The 21202-nt window shown below is 40.5% G+C and overlaps 1 protein-coding gene across 4 annotated transcripts in view; it reads right to left on the reverse strand.

Moving 5' to 3' along the window:
* Positions 1-21202, reverse strand: part of chd6 (chromodomain helicase DNA binding protein 6) — an 81257-nt gene that overhangs the window by 16094 nt on the left and 43961 nt on the right. For all 4 annotated transcript variants that reach the window (XM_026348586.1, XM_026348587.1, XM_026348588.1 and 1 more), the window contains exons 9-34: positions 19825-19942; positions 17913-17999; positions 17642-17779; positions 15972-16093; positions 14766-15009; positions 13434-13610; positions 13033-13176; positions 12560-12658; positions 11854-12010; positions 11343-11553; positions 11056-11251; positions 10332-10496; positions 9326-9505; positions 9014-9124; positions 8227-8429; positions 7738-7818; positions 7419-7537; positions 7148-7307; positions 6461-6550; positions 6104-6207; positions 5688-5817; positions 2775-2853; positions 2398-2455; positions 1409-1781; positions 737-945; positions 88-185 (exon numbers count right to left, since the gene is read on the reverse strand). In XM_026348586.1, coding sequence (XP_026204371.1) covers positions 88-185; positions 737-945; positions 1409-1781; positions 2398-2455; positions 2775-2853; positions 5688-5817; positions 6104-6207; positions 6461-6550; positions 7148-7307; positions 7419-7537; positions 7738-7818; positions 8227-8429; positions 9014-9124; positions 9326-9505; positions 10332-10496; positions 11056-11251; positions 11343-11553; positions 11854-12010; positions 12560-12658; positions 13033-13176; positions 13434-13610; positions 14766-15009; positions 15972-16093; positions 17642-17779; positions 17913-17999; positions 19825-19942 — 3853 coding nt within the window. The remainder of the gene's footprint in view (positions 1-87; positions 186-736; positions 946-1408; positions 1782-2397; positions 2456-2774; positions 2854-5687; positions 5818-6103; positions 6208-6460; positions 6551-7147; positions 7308-7418; positions 7538-7737; positions 7819-8226; positions 8430-9013; positions 9125-9325; positions 9506-10331; positions 10497-11055; positions 11252-11342; positions 11554-11853; positions 12011-12559; positions 12659-13032; positions 13177-13433; positions 13611-14765; positions 15010-15971; positions 16094-17641; positions 17780-17912; positions 18000-19824; positions 19943-21202) is intronic.

Below are 21202 nucleotides of genomic sequence, written 5' to 3' on the forward strand. Positions count from 1 at the left end.
GTTTGCTCTTAAAGTCAGTTTCTGAGTCTCAGTTGCAACAGTTAAAAACACTAATGATGATGAAGCTGTGTTTCTTCAGAGCCCCACCTGCTCTCTGATCTTGCGGAGCAGCTCAATGCGGTATAAAGTCCGGGCTGCTCTCTCTTCCGTCAGAGGCTCTACAAGCACAGTGGGATCCACCAAGCCTTGAAAAGGCGAGAAGTATAGAGGGAAAAGTCAGAAAAGAATTAAAGGAAGAAAAAGAAGGCAAGAGAAACCGTGAACAGTTGCATGGAGGCGATGAGCGACAAGAAGGTATTGGAGATGAAGGTGGGGGGTGGAGAGAGAAGATAAAAGTTCTGTTTGTGTGTGCAGGAGTCAGTTCGTCTGTGATGATTTTACAATTAATCCTATAAATGTAAAGCAGCTTAAATATGTGTGAGTTAGTTGTACTGTCGGCCTATCACGAAAACATACTGCTACATAAAGCACCCTCAGAAATTAAGTGGCGTAGGGGGATTATAGGGGGACTATAGTGGCTGCTTCGCTGCCTCTGGACCATGAAATCACATTTCATGACCAAACCAGGAATCTGAGGAGAGTTCATTAACTATTTCTTGAGGTCATGTTCGATATAGTTTATCTTTATCATGTCATTTTCTGAACTGTTTAGTGAATTTGGATCTAAATTTAATGTTCAAAACATTAAAGTGAAGATGAGTCCTCCCATGTGTTTGTGTGCGACCCTGCACTATACCCTCTTCATTCCTTGGAGGCAGCTTGCACGCCGTCCTGCACATGTTGACAAAGGAGTTGAAGTATCGCTCCAAACTCTCATCCGTCTTCCTCTCCAGTCGAGCCAGCGCCCTGAACTGGGACCAGTCGAAGGTTTTCCTCTCTGGGTCATACACCACCCCAAATGACGACACTGTGCGGTAAAAATCTGCTTGCTCTCGACGAGTCCACCTTAAACAAGACAGGAGAATGTGGAGAAATTAAACAAAATGAGATACTTACAAATGCCCAATTCAAAACTGTCATGTTTTCATGTTTGTTCAGGGGAGTTCTACTTTTTAATAACATTTTTCAAGAAGTTTGTGCTTCAATGTGGAACACTGTCTGAAAAACACCTTTATAAAAATTCAGTGTGAAGTTTTTAAGAGGAAGAACTGAATTTAAATATTGTGACATTGGATTTATTTTTAACTAGTCAGTTTAAACATGGTAAACAGAACTGACCACTGTTGACTGGTAATCTCCATATTTTGAAATAGGAAATGTTAAAACAAAAGTTTGTGTGAAACAGACCTGTATGATTTTCTTTATATTTCAAGTTAAGGAAGCTTCGGTGTCAGCTGTATGAAGCTGTATGAAATAACTGATAGCAGGTAAATTTAACAGGCAACGTCAGCTTTTAATTATCTGTCACCTTCTCTGCCACTCCAGAAACAGGGGGTCAGGCTCTGTGGCGACCACAGAACACCTCCTCAGCTCTTCACCCAGCTGCCATGCCAGCGGCCCACCAGCATGATGGCTGTGAGCGGCTCCGGCTCCTCCGATCCCCATACCGACAAGGCTGTCGTGAAGCAGGTAATCGTGCCTGAGGAGCGGCTCGCGGCGGAGAGTGAAGCGCTGGTAGGCAGTGATGAGGCGCCGCAAGCGAGCCGTCAAGGCGGGGCCAGTGGGCCACAGGGGCCGGGCCTGCACCACATGTAAAGCCGCCACACCTGTTCCTGTTCCTGCTGTTGTCGTGGTGACCAAAGTCCCATCCTGCACGCACATGTCACCTGACATCTGAGAGTCTGTGAGGAAAGAAAAAAATAATGACTGATCATTTTGACCCTGTTTATAACAGAAAAGAAAACTGAAACTTTCTCTGTAAATTAACTCGACAAAACCAAATCAGTGAAAGCAGCACACTGGATTCTTAGATTTTAATTTTACATATGCTCATTACTGAAAATGCAAATTCATACTGCAGATATTCTTCACTATCCAACCTGCAATTGTAATGTAAAAAAGCATTAAATGTATTGAATTATTAAACGCATAAAGATTATTTTAGGGATTATGTCTCATATTAGATGATCAGTAAACTGAACCCACTGAGAAATGAAACTCATGCATGTCTGAACACCCCCAAACTCTGCAGAGGGGTGTGAAATAAAGACTTCAGCTGAAAAGTAAAATGGGTTTTGAGGGGAAACATCATGACATGAACTGAAGGAGAAATAATCCAGCGAGGAGAAATGGTATCGTATTGTGTCAAAGGTTTTCACTATTATTATAGAAATAAAAAAAATTATTAATTAAAAAAAGTGTCTTAACAGAAAAAATGTCAAGAGCTCCTCCTTGGACAGATACATGCTGTATGCACTGTTGGATTCTTAATAATACATTAAGTAGAGTATTTTTCACCTGGACCTGTACTGTCAGGCTTGTCTGAGGTATCAGTGCTGGAGCAAGTTTCCTCTCCCTGTGAATTCAAAACACAGAAAATTTAACAAAGAGAATGAATCCAAATGAAAACATGATAAGATAAATTTCTCCATGTCATCTAACCACATCTGGCCAATACAAAGGGCTGTACAATTATATTTACAGTACCTGGGAGTCACATAGGCATCTTTAAATATCACTACAGAAATTATTTTTTTATTTGAAGAAAAAAAACTAAACAAAACAAAAAAACTCGACTCAGTTAGTGGAATAAAAGAGACAGACAGAGGAAGAAAAACGACAAAGTTACATCTTTTTACAACACTAATCACATCTCAGGAGCGCTTCCTCGTCACCTTGCTGTTCTCGTCTCTGTCCTCCCCTCCGTCAGCTTTGCTTTCAGTGTCGTCCTTCGTCTCTTCAGTTTTGCACACACTGACAAGAGACAACAGACAATAGCATAAAAGCTTTAATAACAGCTACAATATCCTGGCGCGCTCCCCAGGTGTACGACTGCAGGTACCACACGTAAATATGGAGTTAAATGAGATCGAGACGCGTAAACATGACAAAGTGTTTCCTTGATGTTTGGCTAAAGATAAAACATGTCAGAGTACAGAAAACACAAAAGGACTACGGAGAAATACAACGTAGAGACTCAACAAAGAGCCTGTCAGAAAATGACCTGTCACTGTGATAAAAAAAACAGCTGATTGAATATGAAACTAAGCAACAGTTACGATGTTGAATAGGAAGCGTGGGGAAAGCATTTCCTAAGGCACCACAAAATATAAATTTTAAACCAATAACAAAGCAGCTGCACATGACAGCACACCCCTCCCCAGGTGTTTGGCTGATGGCAGCGTATGAATGAAACAGAAAGGCTTTAACTACAAAATACAAGTCGAGGAAAACAAGTCATATCAGTCAGAACTGAAAAATACAAATATAATGTCAAAATACAGCACTTCATAACAAACATATGACAACTAAATTACAACTCCTACTAACTACTAGCAGCTGTGGAAGATGCATTAATAGTAAGGGAGGGACTGACTTATACTCTGCACTGTCCCTGAATGCAGCACACTGAAGCAGGAGCAGATAGACAGCTTACCATCTCCAGATGTATTGCTATTTCATCTGTGTAAAGCCTGCACTTAAAGCTGAAGGTCCCTGTACAACAAGGAGATTTCCGGGATATTCTATCAAATTTGGGAGCGTCTGGGAGGATCAGTATGAGGGACACTTCACCACGACAGAGGTGAGATATATTTAAAAGGTTGCCATCAGTTCTGGAACCGCAACACAAAACCGTGAACATATGCGTTGCGGTTTCAGTCTCTATTTCAGAACCGCTATATCCTCAGTTAATAGGAACAATGGCACATTGACATGTTCGAGTTTGGATACAGATTAATTTTATTGGTCTTTCTGTTGATCTACTGCCATAACAGCCTCTTCATCAGAGGGCTGGCAGTGAAATGGCTGGTTCTTATAAAATCTATTTAAAGATTAACAACAAATGAAAGAGAAATACATAGTGTAACTGAGGAATTCTCACATCACTTTGTTACATCACTGTTTAAATAACCCATTATCATAGTTCACAGAACAAATCTTCACATCTCTCAAAACAAAATTTAAGGATGCTGATCAGTTTAAGGCTTCCTAGAACTAATAATGTACAGTAATAAAAGTGGGAAAGCAGCTAACTTGGTTAGGTAAGGTGTAGGAAATGTAAAGGGCTAGTACATCGAAATGCATGTGACGTACTGTACGTCTGTTATAAATGTCAACATGCTGCCACACAGCTCAATCTGCCAAACAGACGCTGTACTCGGCGGGAACAGCTTCAGGCTGTAAAGGTAACAAAGCGAATAACAACTTCAATCACCCTCAGGTAGAGGATCAAAGCTTCCTGTTTAAATGTGCGTCTCACAGCGTCTTCATTGCTCTGCCGTCAGCCGGAGCAGCAGCACCAGAAAACAAATTTCCCACAGTGCGTTTACCCCGTCCTCCTTTGACCCGTCTCACTCCCCCTCTGTCAGTTATCCTTCTCTGGCTTCTGTCAGTTTAGGTTCTTTTTAAAGCTTTCAAGTACAGTGAAAGTACCAGAAAAATGAATTGTGAAGAGGGTTTTATTAAAACCCTTTTTGAGTTCAGTGGTAGCTTAAGGCTTAAATTGAGTCCTGTTTGATGATCCACCTGCGGCTGTGCATTTGTGTGTCAGTGTGTTAGTCTGTTAGCTATCATTAACCCACGATCTGGTTGCTATCGCAATAATAAGCACCCTGATATCACCATTTGCATTTATATTTGTATGTGTTTTTAATCTTGTTCTTTGCACTCAGTATGTAAAGTAGCTGTGTGGGCGGGAGGTGGTGGTGTCGACAAAAACAAACCAAACGATATCAGAGAAGACAGGATGTGTTTTTCTCGCTAATGTTGGCACCCGCTGTGAACGCTACTACAGAGAGTCAAAGGAGTGATGACTGGCTCCTGCAGTAGACTGACAAGGAAGCTCATCTGTGCACATACATGAGTCCCACGTCTATACCTGCCCATAAGTGAGCTAACAAGGCCAGACTGACAAATTGGCAAAATGGGCGACGGCTCCAGAGCCATGAGAGCTTCATGGTCACTGTAAAATCAAATGATTGCACTAATTTCATTAAAAGCACTAAAGCATATAGTCAAGTGACACGTAAGGGTCGTGAGGTGGATTCTACTTTATAACTAAGTCATTAAGGGGGTTCATGTGTCAAAATCAATCTCGCTGAAGACCTTCATTAACGTTTAATAATGTTATCACACTTCGTAAAGCTGGGACTCTGGGAGATGGGGATGCAGAAGTGTTTCTCTAGCTGGCCATGTTATACAAGGATCAGCCACAACATTAAAACCACCACAGAAACTCTGACTGTGCTGTAGCTCTCTGTAAAACTGCCACTGTAAAAAGATAAAGTTATTAACATCACCTGTTTTAATGTTGTGGCCGATATACAATCCTTCCCCTTCGCCCATGTACTGAGGTACTGATAAATTCTACAACATGTGGCTGTCAGATTTGCTGCTTTGAGAAAGTTAAACAGACTATTTATATGTTTCATAATTATATAAAAACTAAAACCTTTTGAAAAAACAAGAACACAAAAGAAGAAAAACTCGAGGACAATCTTTAATATAGAGTATGTCCAGGTTTGTCATGTTTTGAAAGGTCGACTGTGGATCAGACATAGTGTACATACTGTAGCCTCGTATCCTACCTGTCAGTCATGTCAGAGGCGCCCTCCCCTCCTCCCTGTTCAGCAGACAGCGCCGTGACGTCTGGCATCCCCACCCTCTCCAGAAAACACAGGTCTGGATCAGCACGCATGGCGTTGTACCGCTCATACCCTGTCAAAGATCAAACAGTGACGACCAGAGGTACAAATACAACACAGAGAAACACAGCTGTTGATTGTGTATTTTATCAAAATCTTCTTTAAATAATTTAAAAGTCAAAAAAAGCATTAAGAAACATTATGAAGCATCATCCAACAAATCATCTTTAAATTACACCATGATAAAGATATAAGATAACAAAAAATAAACAGTACTCAAGTAACCTTTCCATGTGCAAAAGAAAGATAATACAGCCACACTGAAAACTGTCAAACTCTAAGTTGACATCATCTCTCACCGTGTTTGTGAACTCCTATGAGGAGAGACTTGTCGGCCTCTGCATCCCACCACGTTGTTGGAATCTCTATGTAGTCGATGTCTGGAAGTGCCACCTCAAGTTTACTGTCAACACAAACAGACACACCACACGCCAAACTATCAGTCTGTCAGTTCCTATTGTCAGCGTCAAGTCAGAACACTTCAGCTCACTGAAAACACGAGCACAGAAACGTTCAGTTAGTCAATCAGAAATCTGTCAAACGGAGTGTCGAAGCATCTTCAGTCGGACTTCTAACGCAAATCAGACAGATGAATAAATCATTGGACATTGAGTGAAGGTCTGTACAGTGAAAATCTAGAAGAACATGCTGCATACCTGGCAGGTACCCCCTCTAGAGCCTGATTGGCAGCCTCACCCAAAACCTCCACCTTCAGGTAGTACAACATCCTCACCCTCAGCAGCACCCTGAGGAGAAAAAGATAAAGAGATGGAGTCTGTGTCATGAAGGCACCACAGAAACGAAAAGGCTGTTAGAGTTAGAGAGTAGCTTCACCACTACTGTAAATGAGTCATTCTGTCAACAGGATATCTGAGAGAAAAAAAAATAAAAATAAAAAATCACATGAAAAGCCGCTGCTCTCTCGGCCATGCAAACTGCCAGAAAGGAGTAAACACTTCACATTGTAAATAAACAGCTTTGGTGTGAAATTAAAGCCCTCGAGTAATCTGTTTAACAACTACACGGGCTATGTTTCTGTACTCATGCTGCCACGTGGAAGCACCTCAGGTTTAAAGTAACAATCACTGAAGACTAATTAATTACAAAAAATGACCCACGCTGCTGTTTCTAATAGCTGCTGCTCTGCAGCTCATAAATTACACAGCTTGTTGTAGTAAGAGGAAAAGAAACTATTAAATCTTCAAGCTTGTTCTCGTAGTTAATTGTAGCATCATCTCCAGAATGGACGTAATGAGTTTCTCCAGGACAATCTCAGGGTGACAGAACAGTAGACTGTGTTTAATCCTGTTAACTGGAGTTAATGAAACTGGCAGTAAACTGACTTGTTGCAGTGTTGTTTGAGGTGTTTCTTGTAGCTTTCATCCTGCAGCACCACCTCAGGGTTACAGTGGACCAGCCAGTCAGCGTTCTTCACCTCAGGAACATTCAGCTGATTCTTTAGCTTCTTCCCCTTCCGACCCCGAGGAACTGGAGCAGATAAACCTGCAACACAAATAAATAAATATAAAATAAAACAGGGAGATGAGAGAAGGGATCACAATTATTTATATATAGAGAAGTGGTTAGAGTATGAGTGAACAGTCAAACTCTAACCAGAGTGATTGACGAGCGCCTGGTCCTGGCCTTCCTTGGTGGGTGTGATCAGATCCCAGATGAAGCTTTTGATCTTGTCGTCACCTTTGTAGTGTCTCAAGCAGTAAACGAGCAGGGCCCTAGATGACACAAAAAACGTTTTAATTTGGCATGTTTCACACTACTCATATACAACAATGGTTATGTTCACAGGTATAGTGTCAGCGGCACTGCAGCAAAATCGACTTCTGATGTTAATTTGCTCGTTTTACAGTTTTACTCACTAGAAATTATTCTGCATATATTAGAATTAGCGTCAATCAATAGTTGCTTTCCGTACCTACAAATGACCTCCATGTCTCTCTCTGCCAGGTGCCATTTAAACCGACCATGATTTAAGATGTCCTTCCACCGACCCCAGCTGCAGACATGGAAATAAAGAGAAGGAAATACAGAAGGTCATAAAGGACACAGAGTACTATAATATGCAGAATTATTTTCATATGAAAACAGTAGAAGTTATTTTCTTCACATAAAACTACTGAGAAAAGTTTCACATTTGGTTCATTAGTGCTGACACCTGAGTTTGCTGGAAACCAACATTGTGGAATAATTGGCATATTTGTGGTATTATGAGCTCACATCTAGCGTTTTAGCTTTAAGAGGTGATCGTGAAAGGGGCAACTTTTGTGCTGCAAACTTCATCAAATGTGTGCCAATACATAAATACAGATCTTTCTCTTCTGGGTTTATTTTAGTTGCTGTATGCTCCATAAGCTCCTTAGAAAGGGATCTACTGTATTTCTGGGTTCTGTATATGAGATCATACCCAAAGATGAGCAGGTTCTTTTCAACCCTGAAACACTCAGCACGGAGGTACCGCCGGCTGCGTTCACCCAGCCGCCGAGTTCGACACGGTCGCTCCTCCGAGTCACTGTCCAACTCAGAGAACTCCATCAACTCGTCATCCTCAAAGGAGTTGTAGTGACGCGTCTGTTTCCTCACCCGAGGCGTGTCGATCACCAAGGACTCCTGTGTCACAGAGAAGAATGTAGTGAGGATGAAGATGGAGCAGGTCTGTGAAAATTTACATTTATAAAGGGGCAAAGAGAAAAAAAACACTAGCACACACAGTACTTCTGTTCACTGAAGGTAGCAGCTGTTAAAGATTTAAGGTACGAGTTACAGTCTGCACACACACACAGCATGAAGACAGTAGCAGTACTTGGTGTACAATCTGCTTCATTCATTAAATAAGCCCATCTGGAGGAGAGGAGAGGAGAGGAGAGGAGAGCAGAGGAGAGGAGAGGAGAGGAGAGGAGAGGAGAGGAGAGGAGAGGAGAGGAGAGGAGAGGAGAGAGAAGGAGAGGAGAGGAGAGGAGAGGAGGAGAGAGAGGAGAGGAGAGGAGAGGAGAGGAGGATTCTTACCCTCATTTCCATCCTGCTCTTGTTTACGCAGTTTTAGAGCTCAGCTCATCTTTTCCTGCCTCCATGTTTATATTCACTAACTTGGACCAGATCTCACATTTACTTTTAGTCTTTATTGTCCAACTTCTATTCTTTCATCCTCTCCCGCTGTCATTCTAAAATCTGACCCTGTCTCCTTCTTTTCGTACCTTCTCAGATTTGGAGTCAATCTCCACTTCAGCAATCTTGGCCCACTTCTGCCAGAAGTTGGGGTCATCTAGAGAAATGTCCGTTCTGTTGCCAGATGAGATGAAACTGGCCTGAGGAAATAGGAACAGAAGGACACTGTGAGAAAGATACAGTCATTCTGCTTGATGTTAACTTCGTTTTGCCAGATGTTGGCACTAAACCAACGTCTGAACTGAAGCTCCTAAATACCAGTGTTTGTTTGATCATGATGCCAAAATATTTCAAGTGCTTCCAAAAAGTTTCTGAAACAGCAACAGAATAAGGATTTCTACCTTCGCAAACGTGGAGCCCTTCCCCTCCGACTGGATAGTGATGGTCTGAGTTCGTCTCTGAAGTATCTGATCGATGTCTTCCTCGCAGAACTTCGAACCCTCGTCTTCTTCATCCATAAGAGCTCCATATGCTCCTTTTTTCAACAAGTCCTCCACCTCCAGCTTAGAAAGTTGCTGCACCTGTAGCAACAAACAAACAGGTTGGAATTCATGCTCTTTTTATAATCCACATAAAAATTGTGACAACATCCCTGGAGAAAACGCCCAGATAGGAGTGGAGTTTAAAATGTCTATTTACTACAATGGAAGTAAAGGAGACACCCCCAGCCTGGTTTACTCTATTCACGTTTAACAACACCAATAATAATAACAATAATAATAATGATATATTTTATTGATCCCCTTGGGGAATTGTGGTTGGACAGATGACAGATAAAACATATCAGCTATGAGGTTCAGATGTGTTGTCCAAGGACAGAGTTCCTGTCCGTAGACGACTACTCGTCCACCTGAGCTACTGCCGCCTCTCCTTTAACACATCAGGTTTATAAGCCACGATGGAGACAATAAATTATAGTAAATGGGGTTTGAAGCTAACCTTGGCCAAACACCAACGTAGGTGGTGCCCAAGTGAAGAAGAAGAAAATCAATGAAAGCCTGAATCAAGCTCAAACAAGGAGATTTCAATAACATCTTCCACCAAATTCTTTTTGAAGAACTTGACTGCTCAAGGGAACAATGTAAGACTGAGGGAAGACAGTGAATGAAGAGTTTTCCAAGCTTCATAAAAGATAATTTTAAGTGCTTTGAAACCAGATCTATAGTTTACAGAAGTGCATCAAGGTCAGTAGCGATTATGAGAAGTAGAGAATAAATAAGGTTTTGGAGGAAATGTGGGGTCATCTCTGTTGTGATTTTATTTAAGTGAATCAACTTTTGAAACTCATTGTACATATATCTAACAAACTCACAATGTTTAGTAGTATTCTAATCAGTAATATCTTACCCCATTCAGGTTTCCTTTGCGGTTAATGTCTTGGAGGACGGCTTTATCCAACCCGAGCTTCAAGCTGGCCTTGTCAAACATTTCCCTCTCATACGAGTTCCTGGTGATCAGTCTGTAGACTTTTACGGCTTTACTCTGGCCAATGCGGTGGCAGCGTGCCTGGGCCTGGGACAGATGGGTGGGGTGAATACATGGAAAATAAGATTAGTGTAAAACATTATGTTTCATTTGAACAGTGTTCGAAGTTGGATTTACAAATGACATTAATGCTTTGATGCATAAACTGAAGAGAAGGGACGAAGTAAAAGTACAGTAAGATTTTCATTAGTGCCTCTACCATCAGATAAGTGATTTAGTTTCCTCACTGAAGATATATGCTGGCTGCTTTATTCTTGACAAGACGAGCCAACATCAAAACAGTGAGGAGGATGCAAACCCACAGTCAGGTAACACTTCACGTCACTTCATTATTCAAGGCAGACTCGTCCTCTGAAGCACGCATTTTGTCATTTACTGCAGTCCCAAAGGGATCACAAACGCCACTACACATTAAAAGAGCTAAAACAAGCAGCAGCTTAACAGAGTTAAATAAAAAATTATGATTTACTATGGATAATCTTCAGACACATTTAACAGATGACATGTTCGTCTCTTCAGCTTTTGGCGTCATCTGTGTACGTACAACCTCGTGGGTCCATTATATGACACCCAGCTCTCTGCTCACCTGCAGGTCGTTCTGGGGATTCCAGTCAGAGTCGAAGATGATGCAGGTGTCAGCAGCTGTCAGATTGATTCCCAGACCTCCAGCTCTGGTGCACAGCAGGAAGACGAAGCGGTCTGAGTCTGGCTTGCAGAACCTGTCGATGGCTGCCTGTCGCAGGTTCCCTCTCACGCGGCCATCAATGCGTTCGTACGTGTAGCTTAGGAAAACACACAATAATAAATCAGTGGTGAATGCATTTTTCCACACCGACTTCTGTTGTACTTCTGTTCTACTCTCTCTCTGCTCACCGTCTCTGGATGAGGTAGTCCTCCAGGATGTCCAGACAGCGGACCATCTGGGAGAAGACCAGGACTTTGTGTCCTCCAGCCAGCAGTTTAGGCAGCAGCTTGTCAATCAGCACCAGTTTACCTGCTGCCTGGATCATGGCCTGCAGCTGGAAGTCCGGTGCATCTGGACTGTGGCTCTTCTTGAAACTTTCCAGAATCTTCTCTTCCGCTCCTGGACGAAAAACAGAAAAAGATGGAGGAGAAGAGAGGCGCTGAGACAAATAAAAAAGAATAAAATATTTTTGTTTTGCCCCGAACTTAAACACCATTTTGTTTTGTTTTTTCTCCCAGCGTCACCGTTTTTGTTTTAACATGTGACCGTTAGTAATAAATTAGCCATCTTTAACACGCCATTAGTTCAGCTGCACTCACAGATGTGGAAGAACAAGGTCAAAAGAAAGCCCGTCCTTAATTACCATAGTGTTTTTTTCCCCTCACAGAAAGTCTAGCACTTGTGTGTATGTGTTCTTACCTGTGATAAGGTATGGGTGGTTGCAGCACTTGCGGAGCTCCATCATGGTGTTAATGAGGTTGGGCATGTTGTGCTGGTTCGCTCCTTTGGACAGAAAGGAGAAGTTCTTCTCTAAAATGGCTCGGTAGTACTTCTTCTGAATGTTGGTCAGCTCCACCTGCAGGAACACAAACACGTGTTTTAGTAAACAGTCTGGTAATCATGTAGTTTTGTTATTACACTGCGATTCTGATTTCCAATTTCCATTAATTAATCTATTGCATTTATCACTTCTCCAGTTCAGTAAGCTGGTCAGCCCATCAACGTTTACATTTACATTAAATTACCTACAAGGTACAAGGCAAAGGCAGGGTAAGCAAAAGAAGGTCTTGCTAAAAAGACCCTACTCGAGTGAGGCTACAGCAAGGGATGGCACATGTATTCAGATTTATATCTATAGGCAGTGTTTTACCTAACCTGCTTGTTAAATAACTGGATGTTATTTCCACATTGAGAGAAGAGGCCTCAGACACCTGCAGTGGGTTTGAATCAAGAATCTTCTTGCTCACATACAGTTTTTACTCATTACTGCAGCCACGTCACTATTTAAATCAGCTTAAAACAGAAGAAAGTGGGAGATAAGTTCTTTCCAGCCTAGTGTTTTTTTTTTAAACCCTATAACAAATTTTAGACCGGATGTTTGTATCAATCACACACACAGACCCACCTCGATGATGGTTTCTTCTTTAGGTGCAAGGTTTTTTTCTACATCGTCTTTTAGTCTCCTCAACATCATAGGTTTTAAAATGGCCTGAAGCTTCTTCACCTGTTGAAGAGAACAGACAAGGGTGGATGTGAATGTTTCCTCTGTATGTTTACAATAAAAGTGTTTTAAGATATTTTTGGTTTTGCATTAATAAAATAAAAATAAATAACTGAGACCAGGTGACACAAACACAGCAGAACCAAACTTCAGAATAACAAGCGAGAGGAGAGGGAACAGTGACATTAGCATGCATTTAATACAAATCCATTCGATTCAGTTTCGCTAAAAGATAATTAATCAGGGGTGTTTGAAAAACTCTGAAGTTCTGTTATGAGGCGTTTCCAGAATCCCCAAAAAAGAGAGATTTAAAACCTGTAGAGACTTTGTTCTGGTTTAGGTCAATAATCTAAACGAAGACACTTCTGTTAACATACCTGTTCATCTGTCTTGAGGTCTCCAAACTCTTCCAGAAAGGTGCTTTCTGAGGGGAACTGCTGCGGTTCCAAGAAGTTCAACAAACTAAACAACTCCTCCACAGAGTTTTGAAGAGGCGTTCCCGTCAGCAGAACCTTGTGTTCCTGTTAAAGAACATACACAGAAAAAATCTTAAATATGAAAAATCTGATAAAATCTGGTGCCTAATTAAGACATTTACCAATAAAGGTTTGCAAAACTTGTGTAAAACTATGTAAGAGTTTACCTTTCATCGAACCATTTCACAACAAATATAATATATGTATGAATACATATACCTATACAAAAATAAGCTAATTCCTGCAGCTGTGATGCCAAAGACGCTGCATATTTTATTCATCAAACACGGAGACAGACTGACCAGGTTCATGAGTTTGAGTCCCTCCAGCAGTTTGCAGTTTCTGTTCTTCAGTCTGTGAGCTTCGTCAATCACAACACAGCGCCAGTGCAGCTTCTTCAGCTCCGGACAGTCGGCCATGATCATCTCAAAGGTGGTGATCAACCCATGAAACTTCAGCACACCTGGGAGAGTGTTACCCTGTAGGTGACAGATAGGTCCGCATTAGCACACGTAAAGTGTCTTATTATGGGGTCAGGGGCAGATATCATGCAGCTGTGGCATCCAAATATGTAAAAAAAGACTAAATAGAGCCCTGCTCTGTGTTCGTCTTGTATCAGTAAGAATCCTGTTGTGAGACAGAATATTTACACCAGATAATATAAAGAAAGGGAAGAGGCCATTTCAAATAACTATGTAGATAAAGATAAATGTGCCACCAGGAAAAAGTTAATGATGAAATACATTTACCCAGCAGCAAGAGCGAGGCTGAGGTAAAATAACTGACAAACAAGAGAGTGAAAGACATGACAAACGTGTTATGTATGTCTGTCACATCCACAGTGTTGCACACGCTGCAAAAGTCCCTCAGGACGTAGGATGGTGACGGGATAAGAGAAAGACAAGTAGGGAAAAATAAAAAAATATATTCAGCAAAATCACAGTTTACTTATTATCTTACATGCTCTTCATCATCTGAAGAATTATCTTAATAAAAAAGGGGATAGAGGTGAAATACATTGAATTTTACTGATTTAAGACCTTAGACACGTAGACATACTCATTAAAACAATCTAAACGCTCCCAATGAAAAGTCATTAATGCCCCACAGTAAACTTATGTCAGCAGAAGTAGATTTAGTACGTTCTGTTATCACACTTCTGTAAAAGTGTTTAATAAGATCAGTTTCAAAAATGTTAACGTCTTGACTTCTTCTTGATGATTTCTGTAGAGGATTTAAGGACAACACGAGTACGTAGGACGTATGGAGGCAGATTACACGGCCTTTCAAACAGTACACAAATGTACGGAACATTTAAATGACCAGCAGGTAGTTCATAATTTGAGCTCTGAGGTTTACAAAAACACAAGCAACCTAGCCTCTTTAGGGTCCCTGAACGCATCACATACACTTGTTAACAAACATTCAGTTTACCATTCACACGCACTAAAACAATTCAAGAGCCCACTACAAGCAGGTCCCCTGTGAATCACAGCACAGTGACCAGATCTCCCCTTAAGGAGCCAGCTATGGTTAAATTTCAGCATTAATGTTCTGATCCGATTGAAAATAAAACACCTTCAGTTCTTTGTATAGAACGATAACAGCTGACTCATGATGCATTCAAACGCTACCTGTGGGTCTCTGTGAAACATCTCGTACTGTAGGATCATCTGGCGGCTGATCTGCGAACCGTGATACACGATGACGTTCATGTGCGTCCACGTGCGGAACTCCCTCTCCCAGTTGGTGATGGTGGAGAGGGGGGCGATGATGAGAAAGGGCCCGCGGATCCCCATGTTGAAGATCTCATAGAGAAAGGTGATGGACTGGATGGTCTTTCCTAAACCCATTTCATCTGCCAGTATGCAGTTTTTTCTAGGTTGAAAAACCAACATGAAGTGAGGGAGCAACACAGAGCAGCAGGAACAAAAACATAACGTAGAAGAAATGCATCTATTAATGAAAATCACTAACATATTTAAATTAATAATTAAAAATATTACTATTTGAGCAGAGATACTGTGGAGGATGATATCTTCAAAGTCTTTGCAAGTTTATGTTGAGGAACATCGTTCTGAAATAGTTCATGATGAAGAGAGAGACTCTAAAAATCTCTTTTTTATACCCAGTCTGTGTCATGTGTCATGTGATGTTACTGACCTGTTGCCAATTAACCGACTAGGTTGAAAAATGTTCTTACAGCTCTTCCCTGTTAGTCACACTTTACTTTTTCAGCCTTTTTTTTGCCAATGTCCCAACTTTTTGAGACGTGTTGCTATCATCAATTTCAAAATTACCTCTTTTTTGGCTACAGCTACATATTTACTATTAGAAACTTAAATGATGAGTCTTTAAGGATAAAAAGAGTTTGGAAGCATTTCAGTCTTCAGTCTGCCAGCAGAAATGACCTTTGACTCAAACTGTCTCAGCATTTATGGATGCTATTTTTAGACTTTTGTTCAAAACAAGTGTAAATAAAGTGGAAGCCAGCCTCTTTAGAAAGTGCCGGAAAACGTTTGCAGTAGTAAAGAAACAATACTGAACATACAAAGAGCATTAGTGTGCAGGTATAAGCGATTGTCTGCATCTCACTTCTACATGACATCTGTTTTAAAAACAGGGCTGATTCCTGGGTTCATTTGGATTAAAGGTTTGATAATTATAGCTTTAGCAAGGTGTGTTTGTGAGTTTGGTGTGATTCTAAAGACTAGAAATGATTTGTGTTTAACACTGAATTTTAATTCTCGATTTGGTTTGCCATAACAACTGATTTCAGACTTCCATATCCATTAATATTCAAACTACTTTTACAGGATGCAGTGTGGTTGCATAATTACCTGTTGTACCAGTTGAACAGCAGCCAGTTCATTCCCTCTAACTGGTATTCTCTTAGCTGGTTTCCATTGCGGTAATCTCTGGAGCGCTCCAGCTTTTGCCATTTTTCTGGAAGAGGACGCTCCTGCAATAAGAACACACACAAACGCACACTGTACTATGTTTCAGAAAGTTGGATTATTCTGTTAACAAAAGGCTTCATGGTGAGTTATCAAATTACATGTAACTGGAACCTTTTTACACCAGTTCTCAAAGCAAATGTGGATTATTAAAAAATGATGATTACGTAAATGCATATTTGTTGCATAGGATGCTTTGTTTGAATGTAACGGCTCATTTGACCTTATTTTTATGCATCAAAAGAACTAGGAGGACATCAGATATTAAAACTATTTCATTCTGCCTATAAATGAGAAAGGACGTAAATGAGTTGTCCCAGTTGTTAAAGGTACGTAAGTAGTCTCCGATTTGGAGGCTGAATGGACAAATAACAAAATAAGTAATGCAGCAGACTACGGCTGCCAGATAGTAATAAGCAATAATACTAGTTTTGAAAAGTGTAATGACAAAAAGCAAGAATAATTTGCAGGTCGTACTCCTGTGTCTCTCAGGAGTGGCGAGAGACATTTGGAAATTGCAGCTATTTGAGCAACAATTTTGTATTCGACATCTGCCGAAGTAAATGTTCGGACAGGTTTGTGACGGTTGTGTATTTTGTGGAAGTTGTCGTTGTTGTTACCAGTCTATCAAATCTGCTCTGCTCACAGTAACAGGCCTCTCCTGCGTTTATTTTAGCCTGGGTTTCCTACTGACACCTACACCGAACAGATGTGAAAAGAATTGTGGATCAAGGAACAAAAAAAGATTTACATGGATTTGATTATGGGAATTTCCAAACCCTCACTGTCACCTCAAAACAACCACAAGTCCTGATGGTGCTAAACTCCAGCTAGAGAATGAAGAAAACCTCACAGAACAAAACACATTGCTCTTATTAGCACCGGAAAGAGACAACAAAGCCAAGATAGTGAATGTGAGGTGAGTGGTTGTAGAGACGTGGGCAGAAAAGGTCATTCTGCAGGGTGGTTTTGAGATGACATGCGTTCTGCAGTTTCTCTTTCCCCCCTATCTCACTAAGCCTAGGCTCAATGTTAAAGTTTTTTTATTCCACTATTTATCTGAGAAACTCCAGACATCAGAATATCAGATGAGGTGGCTATTGATCAGAGTTAACCAGAGCTTTGTAGGTTGTATTCTTTTCCGGTATCGCATGGACAAGAGACAATAAACATGGAAGAGGCAGGTGCAGCTATAAAAGTTGTTGCACAGCCACTTACAAAATTCATAAATCAATATATTTCCTTGATAAACATGACAAATGTTAGGTTAACTGCTCCAATCACATGCTACAACAGCACCTAACCAATAATAACTTAACAGAATCTTTTCCCTGCGACCAATAAACAAGAAATATTCAATTCTCTAATAATAATCACGACACCTTTAATAATGCAAGAGAAGGCTTACAAAGATCTGAAGATTTCTCCTTGAAAAAGGACCTTGCTTGAATTCCCTTTCACTGATCTGTTGATCTGTTACTGCTGCTACATTTTTCTCAGTATTTAATCAAACCAGACACATTTCACTTGTCTCCTTTTGTGTTTATACTCACGATGTGTCTGAGGTCTGCTGGTAGTTTCTGGATCTCCTCAAACTCTTTGATCTTCTCCGGGTCCAAGTCCTCCTGCAGCTCCCATGTTGCCTCCTCGTACGAAAGACTGCACCACTTAACGAGGTAATGGGTCACCTCCTACAACAACATACAGGAAACTACAGTGTGAGTCTGTGTTGCTGGACTAAGAGTATACCACTGCACTTCGGTAATAACCACTTTCACACCAGATAAACACTGCTGTCAGAAAGTGTGTTTATGTGTTACCTACCTCTCCGGTCTCAGTATCTGTGGTAACAGCCACCTCCAGCACTCTGTCCACCTCTACGTAGTCCGGGTTAAACAAGTCCTCATCAGGCTAGAACATGTGACAAAAACATCACTGGTTATAAATTCTTAATGAGTTTCAGGGATTTAATGAAGAAATTAAGCAAAGTCAAATCACCTTAAAAACCTTCACATAAGAAGTGGAACAGTGGAAATGTGGTTATTGATGTAACAGTTGTTGTTTCTCTTTGCTATTATTGAAAAGTTTAGGGTCAATTAGAAATGTCCTTATTCCAGAAAGCCCTTTAATGTAATATAAAAGTGATCAGACATACAGAGTACACATTGTTAGTGTTTAAAACTACAATTGTAGTTGGAAATGGCTGATTTTTTTCAAAGGGATATCTACACAGACGTAACTGTGAGAGGCCGATTACAAGCAAACAGTCCTGTGTTCCAAGAACTTATTGTATTTGCTAATGCATGTTTATCAATTTAAAAACCTAATTCCCTTCTGCATGTAATTTACCAGAGGTAAAAACTGGCTTTACTTAGACTAGTTGAGTATCTGGAGCATCAGGAAGTAGAAAATTACCCGTAACAAACCTTTCTTCCAAAACTCATGAATCTGTTTTTGTTTTGAGAAATTAAAGAACCAAAACTGAATGTCTCGCACAGCACTGTACTACTTCCTGCACACAGCTGTCATTATGACTAGAATAGAAAGGGGAATGGGAGCAACTGAGCAAGAGGACAAATGCAATAAGACACCTTACAGGTCCTCAACAGCCAGCTTCATTAAATAGTTTTCACAGTCTTAACATCAAAAGTAAAGATGTGAATCTGGGATGCTGCCCTCTAGGCAGAGTTGACAGAAAAAAAGCTTCTATATCTCAGTCTGGTCAACGAAAACATTAATATGGGCAAAAGAAAAACAGACAGTGCACAGCGGGCAAAAAGCATTATAGACAGTCAAATCTAAGCAAAGATGCTGGAGGAGTGCTTGATGCAATCGGTCATGACATAGGCAGTGTAGGGGGTAAAAAGGACCATTAGGAAGGAAGGTTATCAGTTCCTACAGCTACACCGTACCCTGTGGACGGCGCTCAGTTTGGACCAGTTTCCCCCTACAACAGGAAAAGCACAGCTCCAAACTATGCAACAGTCAGCTGGTATTCTGTCTAGCAGTCACCGGTTCTCAGCCATATTGAGGCAGTGTGGGAGAGGCTTGATCATATGGTTGGTAGTAAGTAATGTTAATCAAGACTTGTGGGAGGTGATTCAGGAACCAATAGGTGAAATCTTTTCAGACTACCTTAAACTGTAGAAACAAGTAGAACAGACCAAATCTGCAAGGATGTAACTTGAGGCCATGATAGATACTTTGACAAAGACGAAGTCTGAAGGGCATAATTACCATTTCCACTGACCTGTCCATGACTACAGTGTATGCCCCAGTTATTCTGTTTAATTTCTTAATCAAACATATTTCATGTTATGTTCTCATGGAAAACAAAGTCAAGTCTAAGAGACCCCAAACCTTTGAACAGTAGAGTAGGCCTACCTCATAATCCTAATCTATTATCTATTTCTACAATGCTGTTTTTTATCCATCAAGAGAGAAACAGGAACGGACAACGTCTTATAGAGATTCTAAAGCTGTCCGATACATTCTGATTTTAATTTATAATACAACTGACTTCAGTTTCTCCATATTAGAGCCATGATGGTTCTATATCAAGGTGTTGCCTTGGTACATCATGCTGGAGTTAACCTGTTGGCCTTGATACTCGATGAATGCAGTGTGAATTATCAGCCAGTGTGGCCCATTCAGTGCACACCTGAAGTAAATCACGTGTATATTTTCCTGATGACTGGTAATGGTAAAATCTAGAGGAGGAGGAGGATGATGTTACCTCTGTGAACAGGTGTTTCATCTGGGCCTGTTTCGTCCTGAAGCGTTTAATCTTCTGGTGGATTCGAGGATCCTTCTCTAGTTCTTCAAGAGTGGCCCATTTACAGTGAAGGTAGGAACTAAAGCGACACAAGAATCAGCAGAGCTTTAATTCTGTAATTGATATCATTTGTAAACTGTGCATTTAAATAATATAAAAAAACTAAATTAAGACTAATTACACCATGATTTCCCTCTCTTCACAATTTTCAACTCAATACAGAACCCTGTGAGTTCAGGAAGAAAAACAAACAAGAAAAGATTTTTACACAAGTCCTGTAAAAAGAAGCTAATTTTCTCACCTTGACAAACAATTTAGACTAATAAGCTCTATGTGTTATATAATTTAGCAATTGTGTGCTGGAAGTTATCTAATGCTACAATACAATCACATATAAAAACACGATAAACTATAATAGATTAAGCTAATGTGAGCTTTTAGACACGTCAGACAGAAAATCAACAAGAGATTTTTTAAAAACTACCAGGAACTATCAGGTATGAGTGTTTAGTTTTCTGTCTTTATGCTTCAGATACCACTGAATCCTGCAAAATAAGGATGAAGATGTCTCACTCAGTGATTTAAGCACCGACAAAAATTCCCTAATCATTAGTCGATGGAAAAGAAAGCAGAGAAAATGTTGTTACTATGGCTACAGTTTGACATGCATGATTTAATCCATAAACCACAACCTATAAATGGACGAATATAAATGTCACTGCAGTGCTCAGCGGATACCATTTACACCATGCAGTTACTAAACTGCCTATGCAACTGCATACTTATGAATCTAACAACACATTATGTTCTGTACAAGAATGACTTTTAGACTACAAGTATTAAACTTTTCTGCAACTTTATCATTTGCAAATACACTGTTGTTGAATAAAGTCACGGAGAAGTAAGGAAGTGTTCACATCCATTTAACTAAATCTAATTCAGCATGTTTTATTCATCATTCTTAAGAATAAATCATCATAACAACAACAACAATATATCTGTGTAGGATCTATTTTAAAGATTTAAAGTGCTGGAACAAATGGGACGGTCTCCAGAGGTCCACAGACTGGCTGGAAAACTGAGCATCAGAGAGAGGATGAAAAGCTGTCTGAGCTCCCTCAACAACTACTGCGCTGCTGAGAAGCACTGACTTTGGACAATATGCCACTGCTAAAGAAAAAGTCAGCGTGGGCAAAGTCAACTTCCCTGGGAAAACTCCATGTCACAAAAACAAAGCCGAAACGCTCGGTAAACATTTCCATCTATTAGTACAGATGAGGCTGCACATGTGCACGGTGGTACTCAGGACTCGTCTTAGATTCACCAGGGATGATTCTTT

The sequence above is a fragment of the Anabas testudineus genome, chromosome 5 (assembly GCF_900324465.2).
Source record: "Anabas testudineus chromosome 5, fAnaTes1.2, whole genome shotgun sequence".
In the NCBI taxonomy this organism is placed as follows: domain Eukaryota; kingdom Metazoa; phylum Chordata; class Actinopteri; order Anabantiformes; family Anabantidae; genus Anabas; species Anabas testudineus.